This window comes from Nesoenas mayeri (assembly GCF_963082525.1).
Source record: "Nesoenas mayeri genome assembly, chromosome: 27".
NCBI lineage: Eukaryota > Metazoa > Chordata > Aves > Columbiformes > Columbidae > Nesoenas > Nesoenas mayeri.
The window spans coordinates 1,777,090-1,797,908 of record NC_137555.1 but is presented as its reverse complement, the minus strand read 5'-3'; the positions used below and the strand labels follow the sequence as shown (position 1 = coordinate 1,797,908).

The 20,819-nt window shown below is 46.2% G+C and overlaps 2 protein-coding genes across 8 annotated transcripts in view; both read left to right on the top strand.

Annotated features, from left to right (window-relative positions):
• The first annotated feature begins 4,627 nt into the window (after window positions 1-4,627).
• On the top strand, window positions 4,628-12,462 carry ENTPD4 (ectonucleoside triphosphate diphosphohydrolase 4). 5 transcript variants are annotated; one of them, XM_080360082.1, is made up of 14 exons: window positions 4,628-4,671; window positions 5,509-5,627; window positions 5,895-6,092; window positions 6,502-6,707; window positions 7,050-7,200; window positions 7,287-7,390; window positions 8,010-8,069; window positions 8,281-8,435; window positions 9,264-9,430; window positions 9,638-9,962; window positions 10,622-10,707; window positions 10,933-10,993; window positions 11,095-11,187; window positions 11,357-12,462. In XM_080360082.1, the coding sequence occupies exons 2-14, from the start codon at window positions 5,620-5,622 to the stop codon at window positions 11,666-11,668; spliced, it is 1,926 nt and encodes a 641-aa protein (XP_080216208.1). In that variant the 5' UTR covers window positions 4,628-4,671; window positions 5,509-5,619; the 3' UTR covers window positions 11,669-12,462. The 5 variants fall into 5 exon arrangements, with proteins under 5 accessions (XP_080216208.1, XP_080216209.1, XP_080216207.1 ...); XM_080360083.1 differs by lacking the exon at window positions 4,628-4,671 and adding an exon at window positions 4,719-5,132 and having other exon boundaries at window positions 8,281-8,411; XM_080360081.1 differs by lacking the exon at window positions 4,628-4,671 and adding an exon at window positions 4,719-5,132.
• LOXL2 (lysyl oxidase like 2) overlaps window positions 11,745-20,819 on the top strand; it is a 49,843-nt gene continuing 40,768 nt past the window's right edge. The window contains exons 1-5 of one of the 3 annotated variants that reach the window (XM_080360072.1): window positions 11,745-11,870; window positions 11,965-12,045; window positions 12,549-12,631; window positions 13,600-13,701; window positions 15,110-15,308. The gene's annotated coding sequence lies outside the window, so the exon portion shown is untranslated. Of the gene's footprint in view, window positions 11,871-11,911; window positions 12,046-12,548; window positions 12,632-13,599; window positions 13,702-15,109; window positions 15,309-20,819 lie in introns of those variants that run through there. The other 2 variants (XM_080360070.1, XM_080360071.1) reach the window with 2 other exon arrangements.

The window sequence follows — 20,819 nt, the reverse complement described above, 5'->3', positions numbered from 1 at the left end:
CTGCACCCGTGTTGATAACACAGGAGTGTTCACCTTCCAGGAACCACAGAAATTGTGGCTTATCTGCAAGATCCAGCGAGATACGTCTTGCCAAATCTACAACTTCTCAAGCACCTTGTGTTTTGGGGGGGTTTATCCTGTTCACAAGCTGCCAGCTTGGGGGAGGAGACAGAACGCAACTTCACCCCCAGCAGCACAATGCCACATAGCAGCAAATTACAAGTAGTTGTATATACTATCGTGGAAAGGAAAAGGCACCTGTTTATGGCACGGTGTAAAGTGTTCACTTTAGAAGAGGGACCACAGCACACCAGCCCTTGGCCACCACCAGCCTCATCCCTCCTTAGAAATGCTCAAAACAATTTCAAATAGTGAATCTGGACCTCATTCCCCCAAACCATCCTTAGGTCAAAGGCTCAGAAGACACCCTGGAAAAGGGATTTTCTGACACCAACCTGGGTTTTCCTGCCCTCCCGGGTGCATTTTATGGTAGAAGCAGCTGCAGGGGAATATCAAGCTCTATGAAACACAATGCGTTCCAGTTGTTTTTTCACCTCTATATTATCAAACGCCATAAAAATAAGCAAAGGGTATTGTTTTGTCTTCGGGGTAGACTGACCCACTTATTAGAGCATCCATGGAAAGCATCCCCTGGCTTTAAGCCCTTGCTCAGCACAGCGAGGTGCCGGTAGGTGGATTAATATCAGAACATCAGGCACCCAGAACATTAATCCTGCTCCGGTACAAACTCAGAGCATCTTTTCTTTGCTTCAATTCACCAAAGCACCACTCCAGATTATCAAGTGATTTGTTTCATAGCCAGCGTTTATATGTAACACATCAACCACAGCGTATTAGGTTGATGCCATTGAGAGCCATGAACACGAATGCAAATTGAATTAGAGAGAATTGAGCCCTAGTGATGCTGCGGGGTTATTCCTACACCAAAACAGCCGAAATCTGAAAACTCAGCAATGCAGACAGATCCAGCGTATGTCAACATTTATGCAACCTCGGAGGTAAAGGAGGTGTGGACACCAGGAATTTGGCCTGTGGGTTTTATTTCAGTGCTCACATAACCTGACCTAATTTACCATTGCCTCGCTCCGTGGATGAATGGCACAGGGAGAGGCAATACCCAATGTGTATAATTAAGCTTGGCTTTTGTATTACTTCCTGGACCCAAGTTTTTTCTCATCGACTTGCCTTTCTAGTTTGAAGCCCTGGGGAAACAATGGGGAAGGCGCAGCACATGCTGGTGGTGCTGCCGGGAGTGACTGGTGGCACTGGGCAGAAGCGGCTGGAAGGATCCCATGGGGTTTGTTTGCTGGGGCTGGCTACAGCCCTTCTGGTTTATTTTTGCCTTGTTTCTAGCACTTAGCAAAATTAGAACCAGAAAGAAAGGAGAAAATCCTGGCTTGTTGTTTAGAGCTGGCGATGATCCTCCTCTGCCACTGACTCCTCGCATGGCCTTGGTCATGTTCTTTAACCTGCCTCTTCTGGGCAGGGTTTTGTGTGATGAAAAGAGCAGAAAAGGAGGAGATGAAGGCTCTGCAAATGGGGCTGTGGCTGGCGGGCAGTCCTAACCTGCTGCTGCAGTGCAAGCGAAGAAGAAATGGGCTTTAATCGCCGCGGAGTGAGTGCGGCCAGCAGCAGGGATGCCCTTGGAAATGGGCAGAGGGATGTTTTAACAAATACACACAAAAATGCAAGGGGAAAAGTCCAGCTGGGAGACACGGCTCAGCGCTGGGTGATATCTGCTGGTCCCGGTGCTCGGTAGGGCTGATATTGGGGAGGGTGCGGTGGGATGGGCGACGTGCTGCCCTGAGATAGCGACCGGGCACCCCGCACACACCTCAACGGGGGCTCAGGGGGGGACCTGTGCGTGTCCTACACGTGGGTTTTCCTTTGGAAATGGTTGATGCCCCAGCGCTTTGGTTCTGCATCAAGCTGCTCACTCCAGGCGCCAATTCAGAGCGAACCAAAGGATTTTAGCAGCTTTATCCCAAATTTCTTCCGCATTCACAGGGTGAGCAAAGCAGGATTAGGGGAAAACTTCCCTGCAGAATGCTGGGAGCCCAGAGGCAGAGCCCAGGTCTGTGTCACCGGCAGGAAAGGTTTTACTCCCGCTTGGCGGTGCTGTTAACGGTGGAATGAAATACATTCGCAAACAACCAGTGTTTTCACCACGAGGAGCACGCATCTGGAAACAATTAGCACGCTCAAAAACAACCGGCATGCATTCCTCCATTTTGTGCCGCCCACGGACTCTGGCAATGAGGGTTTTATGGGCAGCTCTTCAATTCCCGCACGTTTTTCAGCATCTCGAACACCCGTTTCGGCCCAGGGCGACCCCTGGAGATGCAGAATCCACCCCGAGCTCCCAGCAAACCACCCCCCAGCGCTGTGGTTTTGTTTGCGTGGTTTGATGGGTGTTTCTTTCAGCCCACAAAGCCTTTGCCGCCGCCAACATGCTCCTGCTTGTGCCTTCGTCTCCATGCATCACAGCAGCATCCCGCAGCCATTTCCCCCAAGTCGCAACCTGCAGCAGCTGCTTTTGGGTGAAATTCAGCTCGGAAAGGGCTGCGACAGCTGCTGTGTGGCCGGTGGGAGCCTGCGCAATGCCAAGACGGTCCTAAAGCTCCTTCTCCTTGCAGGTCCTCTCATTAATTAGGCATAATTTGCCGTCCCAAAGCATTTTCTTTCTTGCCGGCGCACACCCAGCACAGCTTTCCTTGCAAGTTCAAGGCTGTCCGCTCCGTTTGGGCCCAATGTAACAAGGGATATACACCCATGGACAAGAGTTAAAACGCAAAAATCCTAAAGACACCAAATGTCTTGCCCATTTTGGAGCTGCAGACCTGGGGTCCTCCCTCCAGCCCCAGCAAATCGCTCTCCCCTGCCCTCAGTCCATGGCACCCCACGCATGGTGTGGCTTCGTATATTTCTGCTTTGCTTCTATGAGGAGTTAATTGAAACACTTTAACTATTGTGCGAAAACGTGTTAGAGACAAGTGACTTCGTTCTCAGCGCATGGCAAAGTAGCTGCAGTGAGATACGGTGGGAAGCGGAGCTGCGGTCCCAGCCTGGTTATGCGGCAGAACTCAGTGTGCAAAATCCAGCGTGCAAAATCCAGCGTGAAAAACTCAGTGTGGAGAACTCAGTGTGCAAAATCCAGTGTGCAAAATCCAGCGTGCAAAATCCGGCGTGCAAAATCCAGTGTGCAAAACTCAGTGTGCAGAACTCAGCATGCAAAACTCAGTGTGCAGAACTCAGTATGCAGAACTTAGTGTGCAAAACTCAGCGTGCAAAACTGAGTGTGCAAAATCCAGCATGCAAAACTCAGTGTACAGAACTCGGCATGCAAAACTCAGTGTGCAAAATCCAGCGTGCAGAACTCAGTCTGCAGAACTCAGCGTGCAAAACTCAGTGTGCAAAATCCAGCATGCAAAATCCAGTGTGAAAATCTCAGTGTGCAAAACTCAGCGTGCAAAATCCAGCGTGCAAAACTCAGTGTGCAGAACTCAGCGTGCAAAACTCAGTGTGAAAAAGCCAGTGTGCAAAATCCAGCGTGCAAAACTCAGTGTGCAGAACTCAGTGTGCAAAATCCAGTGTGCAAAATCCAGCATGCAAAACTCAGCGTGCAAAACTCAATGTGCAAAATCCAGTGTGAAAAACTCAGTGTGCAGAACTCAGCGTGCCAAAGTCAGTGTGCAAAACCCAGCAGGGAAAACTCAGTGTGCAAAACTCAGTGTGCAAAATCCAGTGTGAAAATCTCAGTGTGCAGAACTCAATGTGCAGAACTCAGCGTGCCAAACTCAGTGTGCAAAACCCAGCAGGGAAAACCCAGTGTGCAAAACGTGGTGTGCAAGATCCGGTGTGCAAACCCCGACCAGCAAAACCCGGCGTGCAAAACGCAGCACGCAAAATCCAGTGTGAAAAACCCGTCATCCCGGGAACCGCTCCAGCGAGGCTCCCCGGCCTCTCCACGAGGTTATTCCTGTTATTAACACATTATCGTTGCCTGGATAAACGTTTTCTTTGCAGCTCCCAGCGCTGCGTGGGCACATTGGTGCTGCCGCTCAGTGGCAACGCGCAGGAGGTTCCTCCTGCGAGGCACCGAGCGGCTTTTAACTCATTTTATTTAACCAGATTCATGTATTTATTACTTAAATCATAAACATTTAGATGCTTATTATGGCTGCTACCATCCCACTGCATGCATTTAATGTACAAACGAATGTTTCTGTGTGTATATTTGTATTTAGAAGTGTCTGCTTGTATGTTTATTTACTGTATTTATGGTTATGCCGGCAATGCCATCTACAGCTTGCAGAACCCCGCAGCATTTGCCCCCAGGCTATATATTAATTTATTAGTTATTTTTAAGTAATATATTAATTAAATCAATAATTAAACAAGCATGAATTCAACGCCTGCGCCTTGGCCACGCCCCCGCGCCTTGGCCACGCCCCCCACGCCAACCACGCCCCCACGCACCAACCACGCCCCCCTCGCACCAGTGGCCACGCCCCCCCCGGGGAATCCCTTTGCCAGCCCAGCATCGCGAACGTCCGCGCCACGTATATGTGTGCGTGCGTGCGTGCGTCACGTCCGGCGGCGGGCCCCGGAAGTGGCGCGGTGTCCCGTTGCTATGCGGCGGGGCGGGAGGTGAGCGCAGTGTCCGCTGCCCGGGGCCCGGCCGAGGGAACGGGGGAGCGGAGAGCGGAGAGCGGAGCTGCGGCGCACGGGGGGTTACACGGGGCCGGGCCGTGCGGCCTGCCCGCCGCTGGGGTCCGGAGGAAGGGCCGAGGGTCCTCCGGGGGCTGCTGGGGCCTGTTCGCTCGGAGCGGGGCCTTGGTGGCACCTCGGGCGGGTGGTTTGTTAAGCGGAGTGTGTGAGGACGGGCTGTGAGAGCGGCGGGGGCGGTGGGGAAGGACGGGCAGCCCTGGCCTGTGTTGAGCTGTCAGCATTCGTGGGGTTTTTAAAATATTGCTTCTGTTATGTTATGTCTGGTGCCCTTACAAAGATGAGGGAGTGGAGCATCTCCTGTGTGAGGAAAGGCTGAGGGAGCTGGGGCTCTGGAGCTTGGAGAAGAGGAGACTGAGGGGTGACCTTATTGTTTATAAAGGGTGAGTGTCAGGAGGATGGAGCCAGACTCTTCTCGGTGACAACCAGTGATAGGACAAGGGGTAATGGGTTCAAACTGGAACACAGGAGGTTCCGCTTAAATATGAGAAGAAACTTGTTCCCGGTGAGGGTGGCAGAGCCTGGCCCAGGCTGCCCAGGGGGGTTGTGGAGTCTCCTTCTGTGCAGACATTCCAACCCGCCTGGACACCTTCCTGTGTAACCTCATCTGGGTGTTCCTGCTCCATGGGGGGATTGCACTGGATGAGCTTTCCAGGTCCCTTCCAACCCCTGACATTCTGGCATTCTGTGGTTTACATCTTGGGGACTGGCTTTGCAGGTGGTAGCGAGGCTGAATATCCATCTGTGTTTTCTTTCTAGCTCAGGAACAGAAGAGCGATGGCTTTGGGAATGGGGGGCACGCCTGCTCAGTCTGAGGTGACCAGCTGATGTCGGAGCACCAGCTGGTCTTTCTGCTTCTCGCATCCCAAAATGGGGAGGTAAGAATCCCAAAGGAACTGTCAGATCAAGCTGTGATGTCTGTTGAGTGAAGGACAGGGAACTTAATCATTAATTCGTGGCTAATGGTGAATTCAAAGGTGGGAATAGTGTCTTGGTTACACTCAAGCCAGAGCATGAGCAAAGCTAGAGCAGAGTAAAAAGTTTTATAAAGAATCTGTTTGTCCTTAGCCTGTTTTAAAATGCATTGTGCTTCTTTTTGGTAGTAAAGTCCATTTTTTAAGCAGATTATCCCCTTTGAATTTTAGGATCAGCATCTCGTGTTTGCTTCCTGCTTCTTGGCACTTCAGCATCTCCCCGGTGGGGTGTCCCCGGATTCTCAACACCACCCTGCGGCAGATCCTCGTGATAGGAATTCTTGCTGCTGCCGTCTCTTTGCTTTACTACTCGCTGGTTGTTATCCGCAATAAATATGGGCGTGCGTACAGGGACAAAAGGTTCCACAGGTGAGAGCGGGAGAGGCTTTTTGAGAAGGAACAAAATGTAGTTTTGGTGCGAAAGAGAAAACACTGGCAGGTTGTGTCTGTAAAATATGTGAAGGGATGGGAAATGGATGAGTAAAACTTCCTGCTTTTTATGAAGCATTCCTTGTCTAAGTTGATTATCACTTATCAATAATTCAGCTTTCTAATATTTTATCTGTCTGTAGCAGCTCAGTAAAACTATTGGTGCCAGAATGTTGCGTGGTAAATTATTTTGAAAATTACTTTCAGATTTATTGTGGGAATTTGATTCTTATTGGTGGCACTTCACTTCCTTCAGCAATAGTGAAAACTGAGTGATTCCTATCGGGAAACTGTTGTCTGATGTTGAGAAAAACTTCTATATTCAACCCAACATCTGGTTTTCTTCCAGATATCTTGCCCGAGTAACTGACACTGAAGCCACAGATACAAACAACCCCAATCTGAACTATGGGATCGTCGTGGACTGTGGCAGCAGCGGCTCGAGGATTTTTGTGTATTGTTGGCCACGGCACAACGGGAATCCACACGATCTCTTGGACATCAAGCAGATGAGGGACAAGACCAGAAAACCAGTCGTTATGAAAATTAAACCAGGTACTGAAAAGAAATTAATACTAGATGCAATTTTCTAAATAGTTGCCTGTCCCAACTTTGCTTTTTCGAATCCCATATTTAAAATCTCTGGGTAAAGGAGACTTGTGAGTTGTCAGCGTGGCACTCCCCCCAAGCAATTATATAAATAGGTAATAAACCTAATGCAGGTTTTTGTTTCATATTTAGAGGATGATTAACTGTTAACTTGGTTTGTATTCCTGTAGTCGATTTCCTGAGTTTGGCTTTGGGTTGCTCATTTCTCTGCTGTGTTGGTCGTTGAGATTTACCAGGAAATACCTGGTGCTTGAGTTGTTTCACGCTCGTATTTATCTGTTTCACCAGGCATTTCGGAGTTTGCCAGCTCTCCTGAAAAGGTCAGCGATTATATTTCTCCACTTCTGAGCTTTGCTGCCGAACACGTGCCACGCGCAAAACACAAAGAGACGCCTCTTTACATTCTGTGTACTGCAGGAATGAGGATTCTGCCAGAAAGGTTATTGCACATCTTATTTTTAGCCTTTAGAATAGTGACCTTGGTGTGTCTGACTCTTTTTAACTGCCCCAAATGTCATTTTGCAGCCAGCAGAAGGCGATACTTGAAGATCTGCTCACGGATATTCCCGTGCATTTTGATTTTCTGTTTTCGGACTCACATGCAGAGGTTATTTCGGGAAAGCAGGAAGGTAGGTTAACGTTGGAAAAGCGACCTTTGAAATGTTTATTATTTTCACGGTACAACTTGGATAATTTTGTTGTTACTGTTGCTTTTTAAAATTGTAGTTTGGTTGGGAGACCTTATTCCTCAGTAGCACCATGTGGAGTGTGGAGATGATCATCTGCTGTGATCCTCTAACTTGTCTAAATGTTTTCTAATTATCCGTGAAAACAACTTCTCTGTGTTTAGCAGGAATTTCAATCTATTTTCTCCAGCTTTGGGGAGGAGGGGGTGAGGATAAGGCACAATGTTCTTGATGGAAGAAACTTTGCAGGGAAAAACAGTTTCTAAAGGAGCGATGTTCTGGTGTGATCAGCTTAAAATCACTTTAAAATATAAAGTGCTTATTTTTGGTGAAATTTACACATCAGACTGTCTTTAATACATAGAATTAGGACTTTATTATAGCCTTGACTTGGGAGAGATGGAATAGACTAACTTGTCAGGAATGTTTAACTTGTAAATATTCTATGTAATAAACTATGAGCAGTGATATATCATAATAACTCACATGGAAAAAGATCCCTCTCTGTTTTTAAGATGATACGTACCAGATACTCCTGAAATCTGTTTTCTTATGCACATAGGAGTGTACGCGTGGATCGGCATCAACTTTGTTCTTGGGAGATTTGAACACACAGATGATGGTAAGTATCTTAATTGTGAACTGGATTTTAGGGAGGACTTCAAGTACCTTCCTGTGCTTTCCCTGTTGATTTTAGATATGAGTGAACAGTGCATGTGCTGATGTTGGCTTCATTTCTTTGTGAAACTTCAATCTGCATTGCCAAAAACCGAAAGTTAACTTTAGGCCCAGCTCAGCTGTATTTCTCATTGGTCTTTTATGGTTTTGTGCAGAGGATGAGGCGATTGTGGAGGTGCACGTCCCAGGCAGCGAGAACAAAGAGGCCATTTTCCGTAAGAGGACAGTGGGTATTCTCGACATGGGCGGCGTGTCGACTCAGATAGCGTATGAAGTCCCTAAAACTGTAAGCTTTGCCTCTTCGCAGCAGGTTATTATCTGTGCAACTTCCTTCTTTTCCTTTTGGTTTATTTTCACGTGTATTCGTTGGTTTGGTTTTCTTTGTTGCGAGTCCTGTTCTTCATTACGTCACGTTCCAAAACCAAGGCAAGAGAAGAAGGGAAATACAAATCCTTCATCAGCTAAGCACTTCATTTGTATTTTGTTCATTTGAACACCCATTTCACTTTCATTATTATAATTTGCCACTAATTTTTTCATTTAAGTGGGCGTGCATTCTCTCTGTGTGTGTGCATATATGTGCCATTTTTGAATTTCTTATGAGACTGTAGGAGTTTAGAAACAAAACATTGTGTGGTTCCTATACGAGAAGTTGTATAAAATATGACTTTTTCCTTCAAGTTGGGTTCGAAGAAATGGAATTAACAGGACACGGGGCGTAACAGTACAGTTTATTTAAATATCATCTACATCCTCAGCACAATTCATCTATTGTAGGAAGCAAATATCTCTGTTACAAGTCTTAAATGGAGCATAAATTGCTCTAACCTCAGTTCACTGAGTTCCAGAGGAATTCCTGACTTCTTGAAGCTGAATAACCTCCTATTAGCTTTATTGAGAAATTATCTAAAGAACAGCATAAAAGCCCTATGTTTTGCCTCTCAATGCATCGTTATAATGATATATATCTTCGCATGAAATGATGGGTTTTTATTATCACAGGTTGTATAAATTATAGATACAGATAAGTAAGGAGTGAAGTTTAAAGATGTCGAGGGCATGCAGTTGTCCAAAACCCTAATTTTTTAGATTCTGGTTCATATTGTTTATAGCTAATCTTGGGTGTTTGTTCATACAGGAGGAAGTAGCCAAAAACTTACTTGCAGAATTCAACCTGGGCTGTGATGCTCATCAAACTGAGCACGTGTACAGAGTCTACGTAGCCACGTTCCTTGGCTTTGGAGGAAATGCAGCGCGCCAGAGATACGAAGACAGTGTGTTCACCAGCACAGTGCTTAAAAACAAGTAAGGGTCTGCTTGGGAATATGGTTCTGTGCATCACTGGGCTCAGGAAGCCCCTAACCTGGATATATTTAGCAAAAAGTCCTGATATAAAACTTAATTTCTCTGTGTGCAATGCTGAAGTTTCTTTAAATTTGATGCTGTTTTATCTCAGAGCTCGATGTTTCTGATTTTGAGTTGTTACTGTGCTTATTCTTTTCTTTTATACAGACTGCTGGGCAAACAGACTGGCATGAGTTCTGATTTACCCTACCTAGATCCTTGCCTGCCCCTGGATGCTCAGGACGAGATCCAGCAGAACGGACAGATCATGTATCTGCGAGGAACGGGAGACTTCAATCTGTGTCGTGAGATCATTCAGCCCTTCATGAATAAGACCAATGAAACGCAGACGTCCCTGAACGGTGTCTACCAGCCTGCTGTGCACTTCCAGAACAGCGAATTCTATGGCTTCTCAGAGTTCTACTACTGCACCGAGGATGTGTTACGCATGGGAGGAGATTACAATGCTGCCAAGTTTATGAAAGCTGCAAAGGTAAAGTGTTCTGGAGAGAAAGCTTTTTCTAAATCAAAACAACTCTCCAGAAGCGTTTTGTTCCAAAAGTCCTGCAACAAAACTGTCCTTCTGAAGATCCAAAATGCTTTTATCCTGCAGTGAACTATCACAGAACATCATTCTTCCTCACTGGGTTTTCTTTCTTGTTTTAAGGCACGATAGTAAAATAGGCCATAGAGAGAATGGGGCTCATGGTACTCAAGTACCAGCAGAACTATTGATAATGAGGAAATCTGTGCTGATTCCATCCCTTGCTTCTTTTTAAGAATGAATTAGTTGTTAGAAAAATCAATTCCTCTTGCTTCATGCATTTTTGTAGCAGTTTCTCAGCTGTTACTCCTGACAGGGCTCAATCTGTTGGGGACAGTTTCAAGTAAGGCTACAACATAAAATAAATGAATATGAGCTGCTTTAATGCCCTAAAAACATCTCCAGGTACCTGACCAAAGACTTTAAGTGCTACTGATATTAATTTAACTGCATGTGCCAAATATGGATCAAAATGTTACAGAAAATACCATGAAATTTGTGATCTGGATTATAAGCAGCGCGAGGCGAGCTGGTTTTTGGAGTTTTCCAGCTTTTTTTCTGCTCGAGGCAGAAGCAATGTTGAAGTCTTTCTTTTTTTTTCCTTGAAGGATTATTGTGCCACTAAGTGGTCCGTCCTCCGGGAGCGTTTTGACCGTGGTCTTTATGCATCACATGCTGATCTCCACAGATTGAAGTGAGTATTTGTGTTTGTACAGCAAATTCATTTGCGCGAAGTCACCAGGGAGAGGTCGAGGTCATGTCCCAATGATCCATTTAATGAAATCATTGAAAGTGTGAATATAACCTTAAATATTGCATCAGCCGTTAAAAAGTACTGGTAATTATGTGTCTAATTGTGCTCCCCGGTCCTCTGGGACTCTCTGACTGCCGGTCTGACCTTGTGCTGCTCTTTCTATAGGTACCAGTGTTTTAAGTCCGCCTGGATGTATGAAGTATTTCACAGCGGCTTCTCTTTTCCTGTGAGTTACAACAATTTGAAAACAGCTCTGCAGGTTTATGATAAAGAGGTGCAGTGGACCTTGGGAGCCATTCTTTACCGAACGCGGTTTTTACCTTTAAGGTACCAGCTGTTTTCTCAAATATCTGGAAATACCGTTTGGGTGGAAGGTGTGGGAGTTCTGTGAAGGGAAGAAACGTGAGGAGAGTGAAGCAGGTGATGTTGCCAGTGCCTTGTATATGTCCTCAGTATGTATTTCAGGCAGCTCAATTAATGCTTTATAAAGATGATTCTACTCAAACGGGCTCTGTATCGTTTGGTAGGATAATTCAGAGGCAAAGTTTGACTTGCAACTTAGGTCTGTTATCCCTTTGATTCTTTTCAGAGACATCCAACAAGAAAACTTCCGTGGCAGTCACTCTCACTGGAGGAGCTTCTCCTTCGTTTACAATCACTACTTGTTTTTTGTGTGTTTTCTGATCGTGCTGCTCTCCATCCTGCTTTACCTGCTGAGGCTGCGGCGCATCCACAGGCGAATGCTGCGCAACGGCTCGTCCTCTTCCCTCTGGATCGAGGAAGGTCTCCCAGCACAGAAGATCGCAGGACCCTTATGAGATGCTGCGGCGGAGACTTTTTATTGGACTTGCTACACAAAAAGCCATTTTTGCCTCAGGGTTCCTCCTTTTTGTCCCTTTAAACCATTGAAGAAGCAGATTGCCTAGAGCGTGGGATACAGCTGGGCTTTGGAAACGTGGGAAAACGGGGTCAACTTGGCTTAGTCTCGTTAGACAATATCTGCCAAAAATTATGTGTTTTATTTTCAATATTGCACTTTTGTGTGTAATGGGACAAGCAAAGACTTGTCAGTAAATGAGTAGTAGCAGCTTAAGCTATGTATGGTAAGAGAATGAGTGTGAATTCTCATCCTTTGGGTGAGGTTGTGAAATACTGTTAGCTGGGGTGAATGAGGACTGCTTTTCTCTTCTTTTCCAGATTCCAGGATTGATATCACTTGACTCCTTGATTCTGAGCCTGCTCAGTCAAAGAAAAGGAAGTGCAGGGTTTTCAAAAGCAGTAAGAGAACCTTTTAGGACAGCTTATCTGATTTTTTATATTCTGGAATAAGTACTGTGATGGAGAAGAAAAATCTATTGCACCCAATGCTGTGCTTCCACAAAACTGCTTAAATCAGTTTTGGTTATGTGACACTTGCCCCATTTGTCTCGGAAGTGATATCCTCATAGTGGCAAAAGTCACTGGTTTTTAATCCTTTATTTCTGTTTCATAATCATTCAGAGATCTCCCTGAAACTCCAGTAAGGTGAAGAGAACTGGAATACGCCCAGACTTCTGTTTCTGCTAGAGTAGACATGCACAGTGTCTCTTGTTGTTGGTTTTGGGTACTCTGATTTGTTAATTTATATTTTATTTAAAACTGTTGATTTTACTTGAAAGCAGATTTGTCCATGATTAAAAGTGGGATTTTTATGAACTTCTGGTGTATGGGTATTTTATTGCACAATATCCCTTTTGTTCTCGCTGCTTGTATCCAACTGGCCAAACTTTCTTCTCTTCTAGTAGGTGTGAATGTGCTGGAAAACTGGATGCTGTTTGCAGTGCTGGAAACGAGACACGTTCATACCATTTTTGTCATATTTAAGGTGCAGTTTATTCATCTAAAAATCTAGATACTTTGAACTGGTTTGTCTCCTTTCCATATGCTTGGTTTTGCCTTTGTGTAGGGGAATTTAGGCCTGATCTGCTGAACTGCAGCTAAATTTAGGTGCTAAACCTCCCATCCCTTCCACCCCACGTCTGGAGACGGCTGCTGCAGTCATAAGAATTACCTGGATACGTGATGGAATTTTGAAATGGCAACAGAATCTTGAACTGAATGTTCAGAAATAACAATGACTCCTTTTTATAAAGGATCCTTTGTGCCTTTCAAATCCAAGCGCTGGTTTGCGATTTGCTACTTTTCGAGCACTTAGATAATACACAGTCAGGAGCTGTGGTACAAACTTGTTGCAGTCCTGGGCCGATAAGAATTATCAGGAAGCTGACGGTGCCCATTGTTACAGAGCTTGTACTTCCCGATTCTGAGATGCCCAAAATGAAAGGCCGGAGCTTTTAATTGCGCCCTTAGATAAAGCAGCTCCTTCCACGATAGTGGAAGTATCAGTGTGAGACTTGGCAAAATCCAGGCAGACGCTGAGCATCTCTTACCAAAAGAGAGAGTGTCTTGAGTGCAGCAAGCAGAAAACAGTCCAACCCAAAAGAGACCAATAAAGAAACTTAGGAAAATCATAAAAATATGAAAAAAAGAAGGAAAGTTTCAGACCTAAAGCAGAAATTCCTTTTAGATGCGGCAGCGTTTTCTTCTTAGTGGCATCCTTAACACTTAACGCCAAAAAGAGAGAAATCGTTGTAATATATAACTTTAATATTTATTCTTTAATAAAGCCAGCAAATTGTTATTAACTAATGGACAGTCATGAAGAAAAATAAAATGAAACAACTCTTCCGGCCTTAACCAATGTGCTATAAGGAAAAACAGTTGTCTGAAGTTATGTAGGATGTCACGGTTGAACCAAGCGCAGGATTTCGATGCTGCTTTTTTATCTTGTAGGATGGACCAGCCCTGGCTGTGCAGGATGGAGCGTGTGTTTTATGGCCCCCAGAGCTGGAAGGTTTTGGTAGAACGAGACGCAGGTGAATGCGATAGGAACAGGTACAGCACTGGGAGAACGGACACAGATGGGGCTTGTGCTCACATGGAGCTTCAGGGTTTCCACACTCAGGTTTTTTTTGAAAGCACCACGCTGGGGAATGAAGATATGAAGCAGGAGTGTTTGGAATGGGAAGGGAGATAAGGTGATGGATGGTGGTGAGAAAGTGTTCGGGGAAAATGGGGCAGGAAGCTTTTTTCCCATTGACTTTGTTCTCCTTCTGGGTCATGGTGGTATTGTCCCGCTTTTTCTAGTGAGTTGGTTCAGAATAAAGAGTGACACCCCTTGATCTCACTCAGGTGTAGGAGGCACAGTGAGAGGCAGCTGAGTTAATTAAGGTGCACAGGAGAAAGTGATTATACTCATTAGAAGCAAGAGCATATCAGGGCAGGGAGAACAGGAGGCTGAGGAAGAGCAGATGGTGCTGTGCTCTGGTGCTCTTTGGGTATGTTACTGCTCATCTGAGCTAATCCAGCTCTAACATGAAGGTTTTGAGCTCTGGAGAAAGGGTGGGATGGTGGCTTTTGTTGCTGCTGTGGAGAAGGTGCAGTAGAAGTGGGGTGGGATGCTGTGACAAGCAGTGAAATGTGCAGAGGGCTTTACAGCCAAGAACTGAAGTGGAAAAACAAGCCAAAAAGAGACTGGTTGCCTTGGATTGATTTAACAACGCTCCTGGGGCATGGAGACCACTCCATAGAGTCCATAGGGGTGTAGAATCCATTCCTGCTGTTGCTTGGAGAGGACTGAGTGTCTTGAGGGGAATTTCAGCAGGTTCTTAGGCTGTGGATCTAAAAAGGTCAGTTGTCCTTGCTTTATACCCTTAGGAAGAGTAGAACACAAATGACTTGGAACTTGATGCTTTCAGGAGGTGGTTTTAATGCTGTATCTGGGATGGGTTTGAGTTTAGGGTATGAGAGTAGGGGTTTTGTCCTGGGAAAACGTGTTTTAGGAGAAAGGGCATCAAAAACTGGGTTTGAATAAGATCTTGACCATCAGGGCAGCAAACTGGCACCAGGCAACGCAAGATTTCAGCACACGGGCTGCGTGAGGCCTTTGTGCGAGTTCACTTTATTGAGGCTGACAGATGTGCGAGTGCCTTTAATTGCTTTAAGAGCTTAAAGCCCACGAGGCAAGGGGAGGAGGTGCAGATTTCAAAAGGGATCAGTGAATACTAAACCTAAACGCCTGCATTGACAAGACCGCTGTGCTTTTTGGTGTTGGAACCGTCCTGTGGCAAGTGTTTGCAAATTCAGCTCTTAGCTCCTTTGAAAATCTGACTGTAGTGTCTTAACCATTAGAATTAGAGTGTGTGTGGTGGTTTTTTGTCATGTTTCTTTGGTTTTTTTTCCCTTCCTTAGGGTTTTGCAGGATGAGGAATAAGTTTGTGACATGTTCATATTATTCTTACAGCTCTTTTTTCCCCTCGCCTTTATCTGGAGCTGCAAAAAGAAAGAAAAGGAAGCCTTTCAAACCCACCCTTGGACAAGCCTGCTCTGAAGAGACTGCATTAAACAACAGCACCAGAGGAAACATGATTCCTTTAAGAGACTTAGCAATACCTGTTTTCACTCAGCGCCTATTCCTGGGCTCGGATTCCCAAGTCGCAATGGTAATGTTTATCTGTTTGTGTCTGTTTCTGCGTTAGCATGCTTTATTTCCTTTCTTCTGCGTCTCCTATTCACCTCGTCCTTTCTCCAGGTCCATTAGGGGCAGGTAAAGCCCGTGGAAAAGCGCAGAGGGGAGGCGAGGGCCCTGCTCTTTGACCTGTCCCAGTGACCTGGAACGGACAGGCCAGTGATACCAAAGCTTTTGGCTTCATGGCCTCTTAAACATATCGCTCTTCTTTGTGTTGTTGTGCTTTTGTGTGGGGAAAAATGGCCAAGTAAGGCCAAATGTGGCCCCTAATGGAAGAAGAAGTGATTGGGAGACACAAGTTACACCCATGAGAAAGGCAGAGTGTGATGGAGAGGGTGGGAAGGGATGAAGCACAGGGCTCCTCCGGGAACACCAGCCCTACGGAGCCTGTGGAAACAAAAGGGTTTTCGGTCTCTGCAGCACTTAGGGGACAATCAATAGCGATTCGATGGCCTGCTCGATCCGGGGCACCGTGTTCTTTCTTGTCCCATTGTTTCTGCCATTGTTGCTACTAAATAACGCATGAAGCTCATTGAGAGCCCAAACGAGCCTTATGAGGACTTGCTGTGTCCCTGTCCCTGGCCACCAGCCTCTGTGTGTTGTGTTCAGGGAACCTGGTCCCCATAGTTGTTATTTTCAGGTCACCCTCCCTTTGTTTAAAGAATGGGAGGATGACAATGACTTTCTCGCCTGCTTGTGCTTGAAGGTCTTTGGACAGGTAGGAGGTGGTGCTGGGAAATGGCTTGGGACTGGTTTAACGGTGGCTGATGAGTGGTTTGTGTTGCTGGAGATACTTTTTAGAGCCTTGGTCTTCAAAAGGGAGTGCTCAGCGCCATAGAAATGCACCGAAAACACTAACATGACACCCAGGTTTTCCTGAAATCCAAATGCTTTCCAGGGTCCTGGAAGGACCTACAGCTCTACGTTCCCTGCCACAAATAATGTGCAGGATTTGAACCTCCAGGCTGCAGGTGTTTTCTGTTCCTGGGTCTCATGTGTATGGTTCTTTGCCAGCATTTCTCTTCTGATAACTCCAGTGGTGAGTTGCAAACGAGATTCCAACAGTGCCATGTTTTCTAGCCATTCTCTGGCCTCTCCAGCTTGATGTGGCCCAATTTTGGAGGGTGGTAATCTTGAGTAACTCTTGGGGCTTCACCTGCTGTGAAAACTGAGGCTCCTCAGCTCCTTCCTGATCGCACAGGAACAAAGGGCGTTAATAAAACGGTGGGATCAGACGCAAGGGTGTGTAATGCATCCACCACATTCCCTTCTGCATCCCATCTCCTGCCCTCTCTGTGAGCAAATTCAGCAAGTGGAGTCTCTGTCCTTGAACTCATTGTTCAAGTTTCTGCGTAAGAGCAGAACCACCAGCGGAGATTGTCCTTGTTAGGACATGTTCTGTGGCCTGTCACGGTGAATCAGCCCAGAAGACATTAAACCAGATGTTTCCATAATGCCTTTTAAGGCTGAGGAGGGATTTGCTGCGTTTGCCTGGGAGTAATGGAGACCAGTACCTTGCGTTTTTGAGCTTCCTTCCCCTTTTTACAACCAAATGCCTTATTCTGCTCATTTCCTCCCTTCTTCTGCCTTTCTCCTGCATGCAGCTTCCTCAGTCATAGCAAAATAAATCCTGACAGACTGGAGGAGAGCCCAGTTCTATCTGCTCACTGCTCGTCAGGGCTACAAGTCCCTTTTTGGGCTCCTCATCCCCGGCCGCAGTGTCTGTGCTGTTAGGAGGGGGACTCTTGCCATCTAGTGGGAAGGGATGGGAAACCTCAGCACCTCTGCCATCCCTTCGGGGTAAGAAGACAAAAATACAGCTCTCCTTCCTGAACTTCTAGTGTGTGTCATCCATGAGGTCCCACAGTGTCGCCACCGTCTTGAATTGCTGAAGCTGGATTTCTCAAACACTTTTTCTAGACATCTCTTTTTGTGTTTTCTAGGGGTAAAGCTCTTTACACCCCTCTGTGCTCATCTTGTGGATGGCTGAGCTGCAAGAGGGAATCTGTCAGGAAGCTGTAGGTATGGGGAAGGATGCTGGTGTGTCCTGCTCAGATATTGCAGCCGCCTGCGTTTTGTCAGGAGGTTGCTTGGGGGAAGTTGCCTTTCAACAGCTGAATCAGTGCTCAGAGACAGCTCAGATCTCTGAGTAATTGCTCTTAGAGATAGCGAATGAAAAGTATTTGCCAAGTGCTTTGTGCTCAAGTCTTCCTTGGCCTAGGAAAACCAGCAGCTCACATTCCTGTTGGGAGATTGCAGTACTAACTTTCTTGAAAGGTGAGGGAAAGAAATATAAGAACGTGCTTTATCTGGGTATGTGCTGCTCCACTGTTCAGGGGCTGAGAAGGAACTGCTGCTGTCGTGCGCAAGAACAGACATCACCTCTGAGCCCCTGAGTCCTCTACAGCAACGTACCTGCTGTGAATATTCACAGGGCTTCAGGCTTTCACCCACCTTGGTGTATGAGCCTTTTGTTTGCTCAGAGATGGGTGTAGTTAATGGATGCTGAAGGTACATTAATCTCTAAATGATGCGTCAAACTGAGAGCTGGAAGACACGTCTCTGTTGCAGGTCTGGTGAAGCTGATTTGTGCTCCTGTTGAGATGGGTCGTTTGCTGATGGCGGGGATCTCGTTTCCAAATGTTTTTGTGGAGCATGGAGGTCAGCTGTGCCTTTAGCCACCTGATGTGAAAATCAAGTGGGTGATACAGAAAGTGATCGTGATGTGGTCATCATCTGCACTGCATTGACCATTGCACTGGAGCACATGCACAGATTGATCTCAAAGGACTGAAGTTACTTCTTATAGAAAATGAATCTCATTTTCCTGGTTTTATAGGCTGTAAAAGCTTTACGATGCAAGGGTCCCTCCCTCAACAGGAGCAATGCAAGCTGACAGTCCCCTTGGCAGCACATTGGCAGTAAGAACCAAATAGCAGGGGCTGGGACTCTGGACGGTCAGTTCAGTCACTACCAAGCTCCTGATGTAGAAATTTCAGTGGGGATTAAACCCGTCATAAAATTGGGGGATGCCTGGACATACTTCTCTGTAATTGGTGTTTTTCACCGGCCTGCAAACTGAAAAGCAGGGATTGAGCTCTGTAATTACACATTGTGGGAACTTTCCACCAGGGCCAATTGGTGTGAAAATTGCCACGTGTCATTAACGCTCTTACAGGGCAGGCAGGTCCTGCAGTTCTTCAGGTATCGCCTCGATCATCTGTGTGCGGAGCAACCTTCACGGAGCTGAGCGTATCTGCTGCATGAATTGGAAAGGGCAAGTCGACCTGCGGCTCCAGCGAGTCTACAGAGTGAAAACACGAGGTTTGGGGAGGCAATGAGCCTTTCCTTTTCAGAAGAACTGAAAATTGGAGACGAGAGATTATAGAACCTAATAGCGCGTACCTAATTTTTGGGAGCGTAGACCGTGACTGTGACTGCTTGTCTGTGTGGCAAGGTGTGTCCTTCAGGCAGATGCAGAAGAAAAGATGCAGGTAAAGCATGTGGACGTGGAATAGCCGCTGCATTTGTAGCCAAGAGACCAATTCAGCCAAGCTGGTACTTGTACAAGTGTTTTGCATTAAAATATCCAATATTTGCGGAGCTGCTGAATGCAGCAAAGCAGTGCTATCGTTAGCGATGGTGCTGCTGCCACAAGGGTGCATCTTTGGCCCTTTGTAGGGAGAGGATGGGATATGGGGTGGCAGATCTGTGCGTCCATTCTGGAGAACAGCAGTGAACTCCACAGAGCCCAAAGAGCAATGAGGTCGCAATTAAACAGGTTGAGAGGTGACAGGAGTGGCTGGCGGGCTTGGCAAGTGGTTTCCCTCATTGCCTGTTTGCATGACCAAATGATGCAAATCCAGTTCAAGCAGCGTTTTTTTTCTGTATGACATGATTTTGAGCAGTTTCCTAATTTTTCCTCTTTTGGTCTTAACCAGCTGCAATATGAAGGGGGCAGCAAACTCCCTGAATCCAGCGTGTTACCTCGAAGAGCTTTGCTGAATTCCTGCTGAATGCTTCGCTTTATGCAACCGGCAAACCCTTCCATCAGCTGGAAGCCTGCATGGCATTTGCTGCTCGTATCCTTACCCGACCCGGGCATTCGGCAAACATTCCTTCGGCAGGCTGTCATGTTTCTCCATGCCCCGATCAGCAGACGCTCACACATTCCTCCTGGCCAAACTGCCTTCGCGTTCCTGCCAGTCCCAAATAACTCTGCGGAGCTTCTGCTGCGACACGTTTTCCCAACGATGTTCCTGAGACTGAAGGAGGCGAGTCCAGCCGGGGTGGTGTGCTGCTGATTGCCATGGTGCTAATTGCAATCTTCAGCCTTTCGCTGCTTTTGTGAGTGGGGGACAGGAGAATTAGGGTGCTGTGGTGGGCAACACCCGGTGATGCTGGCTTCTCTGGGGAGAAAAGCCAAGCTTTGATGCTGTGGCATCCTGGGTTTAAGACCTGACATCTTGATGTGCTGTGTGTCACACCAAGAAACAACTGGCCTCTTTCTAATGTTTCTTTTTCCTGTTTTTTAAGAACACAATTGACCCTGCAGGAGGCTTTTCCAACTCATGGCAATGTGGCTGTCATGTCCATGACAGTATTATCAGATGGTGTAGTCTCCTCTGGGTAGATATCACCTCCAAAACCAGTAAGTACTGGGCCCATTGTGTTGAGCTGAACCCTCCGTTCTTGACCAGACCACTTTGTGTAGAGTCTGTTAAACGAAAAGCAAGAGAGACTTTGTGCTGAACACCTTATGGTCTCTTGCAAGGCTGAGCTGCTCTGGTATTGTCAGTTCATTCAGTGAAGAGTTATGACATTCCTTAAATTATTCAGGGCCGCATTACACTTCCAAACGAGCTTCCTGGCTGTTGCCAGCATGTTGCGGATTCCTTTTCTATTGGCGCCCAGTTCAGTGCAATGTCCTGTTCCAATAATAGGAACTAACCTAGAAGAGGATGCAGTGGTCCTGTGCTATGAAAGAGCTTGCTAGAGAGTCATTTACAAATATGAATATACTGAAATAAATGGGGATATTCCTTCCAAAATCAGCTTTTGGGAATATCCCCTGTTCTTTCTCCAGGCTTGTTTGAAAACCCGTTGAACATAGATTTGAAAACCCAAGGTCAGAGGTGATAAGAAAATACATTTCTATTCTGCAGTGTAAGCATTTTCCAAAGAATATGTTGCTGTCCCAAACTGGGTCAGAAGACAAAGTTTCAAGGTCTTTTCTGTAACAGAGATTTGAAAGCCACCGTTTTCTTGGTATTTTCACAGTAACAGATAAATGGGAGTGTATAGAATAGTTATGGTGCATTAAAAGCCTAAATGGCAAGAAAAAAAGGATAGTTTTAAGATACAACCACCCCCAATTGAAACAACAGCAGAAGTTTAAAGTTGCCTCAGAATAACGTCTAATTGATTTGGCAACTTCTTGTTGATAGAAGAACCGTTTCAACCAGCTCAGACCAGTGTTCCTATT

Coding starts and splice junctions, on each gene's coding strand:
- ENTPD4 (XM_080360082.1), top strand. Junction 8,070..8,280: donor ATTTGAACACACAGATGATG/GTAAGTATCTTA, acceptor GGTTTTGTGCAG/AGGATGAGGCGATTGTGGAG. Junction 9,963..10,621: donor AGTTTATGAAAGCTGCAAAG/GTAAAGTGTTCT, acceptor TTTTCCTTGAAG/GATTATTGTGCCACTAAGTG.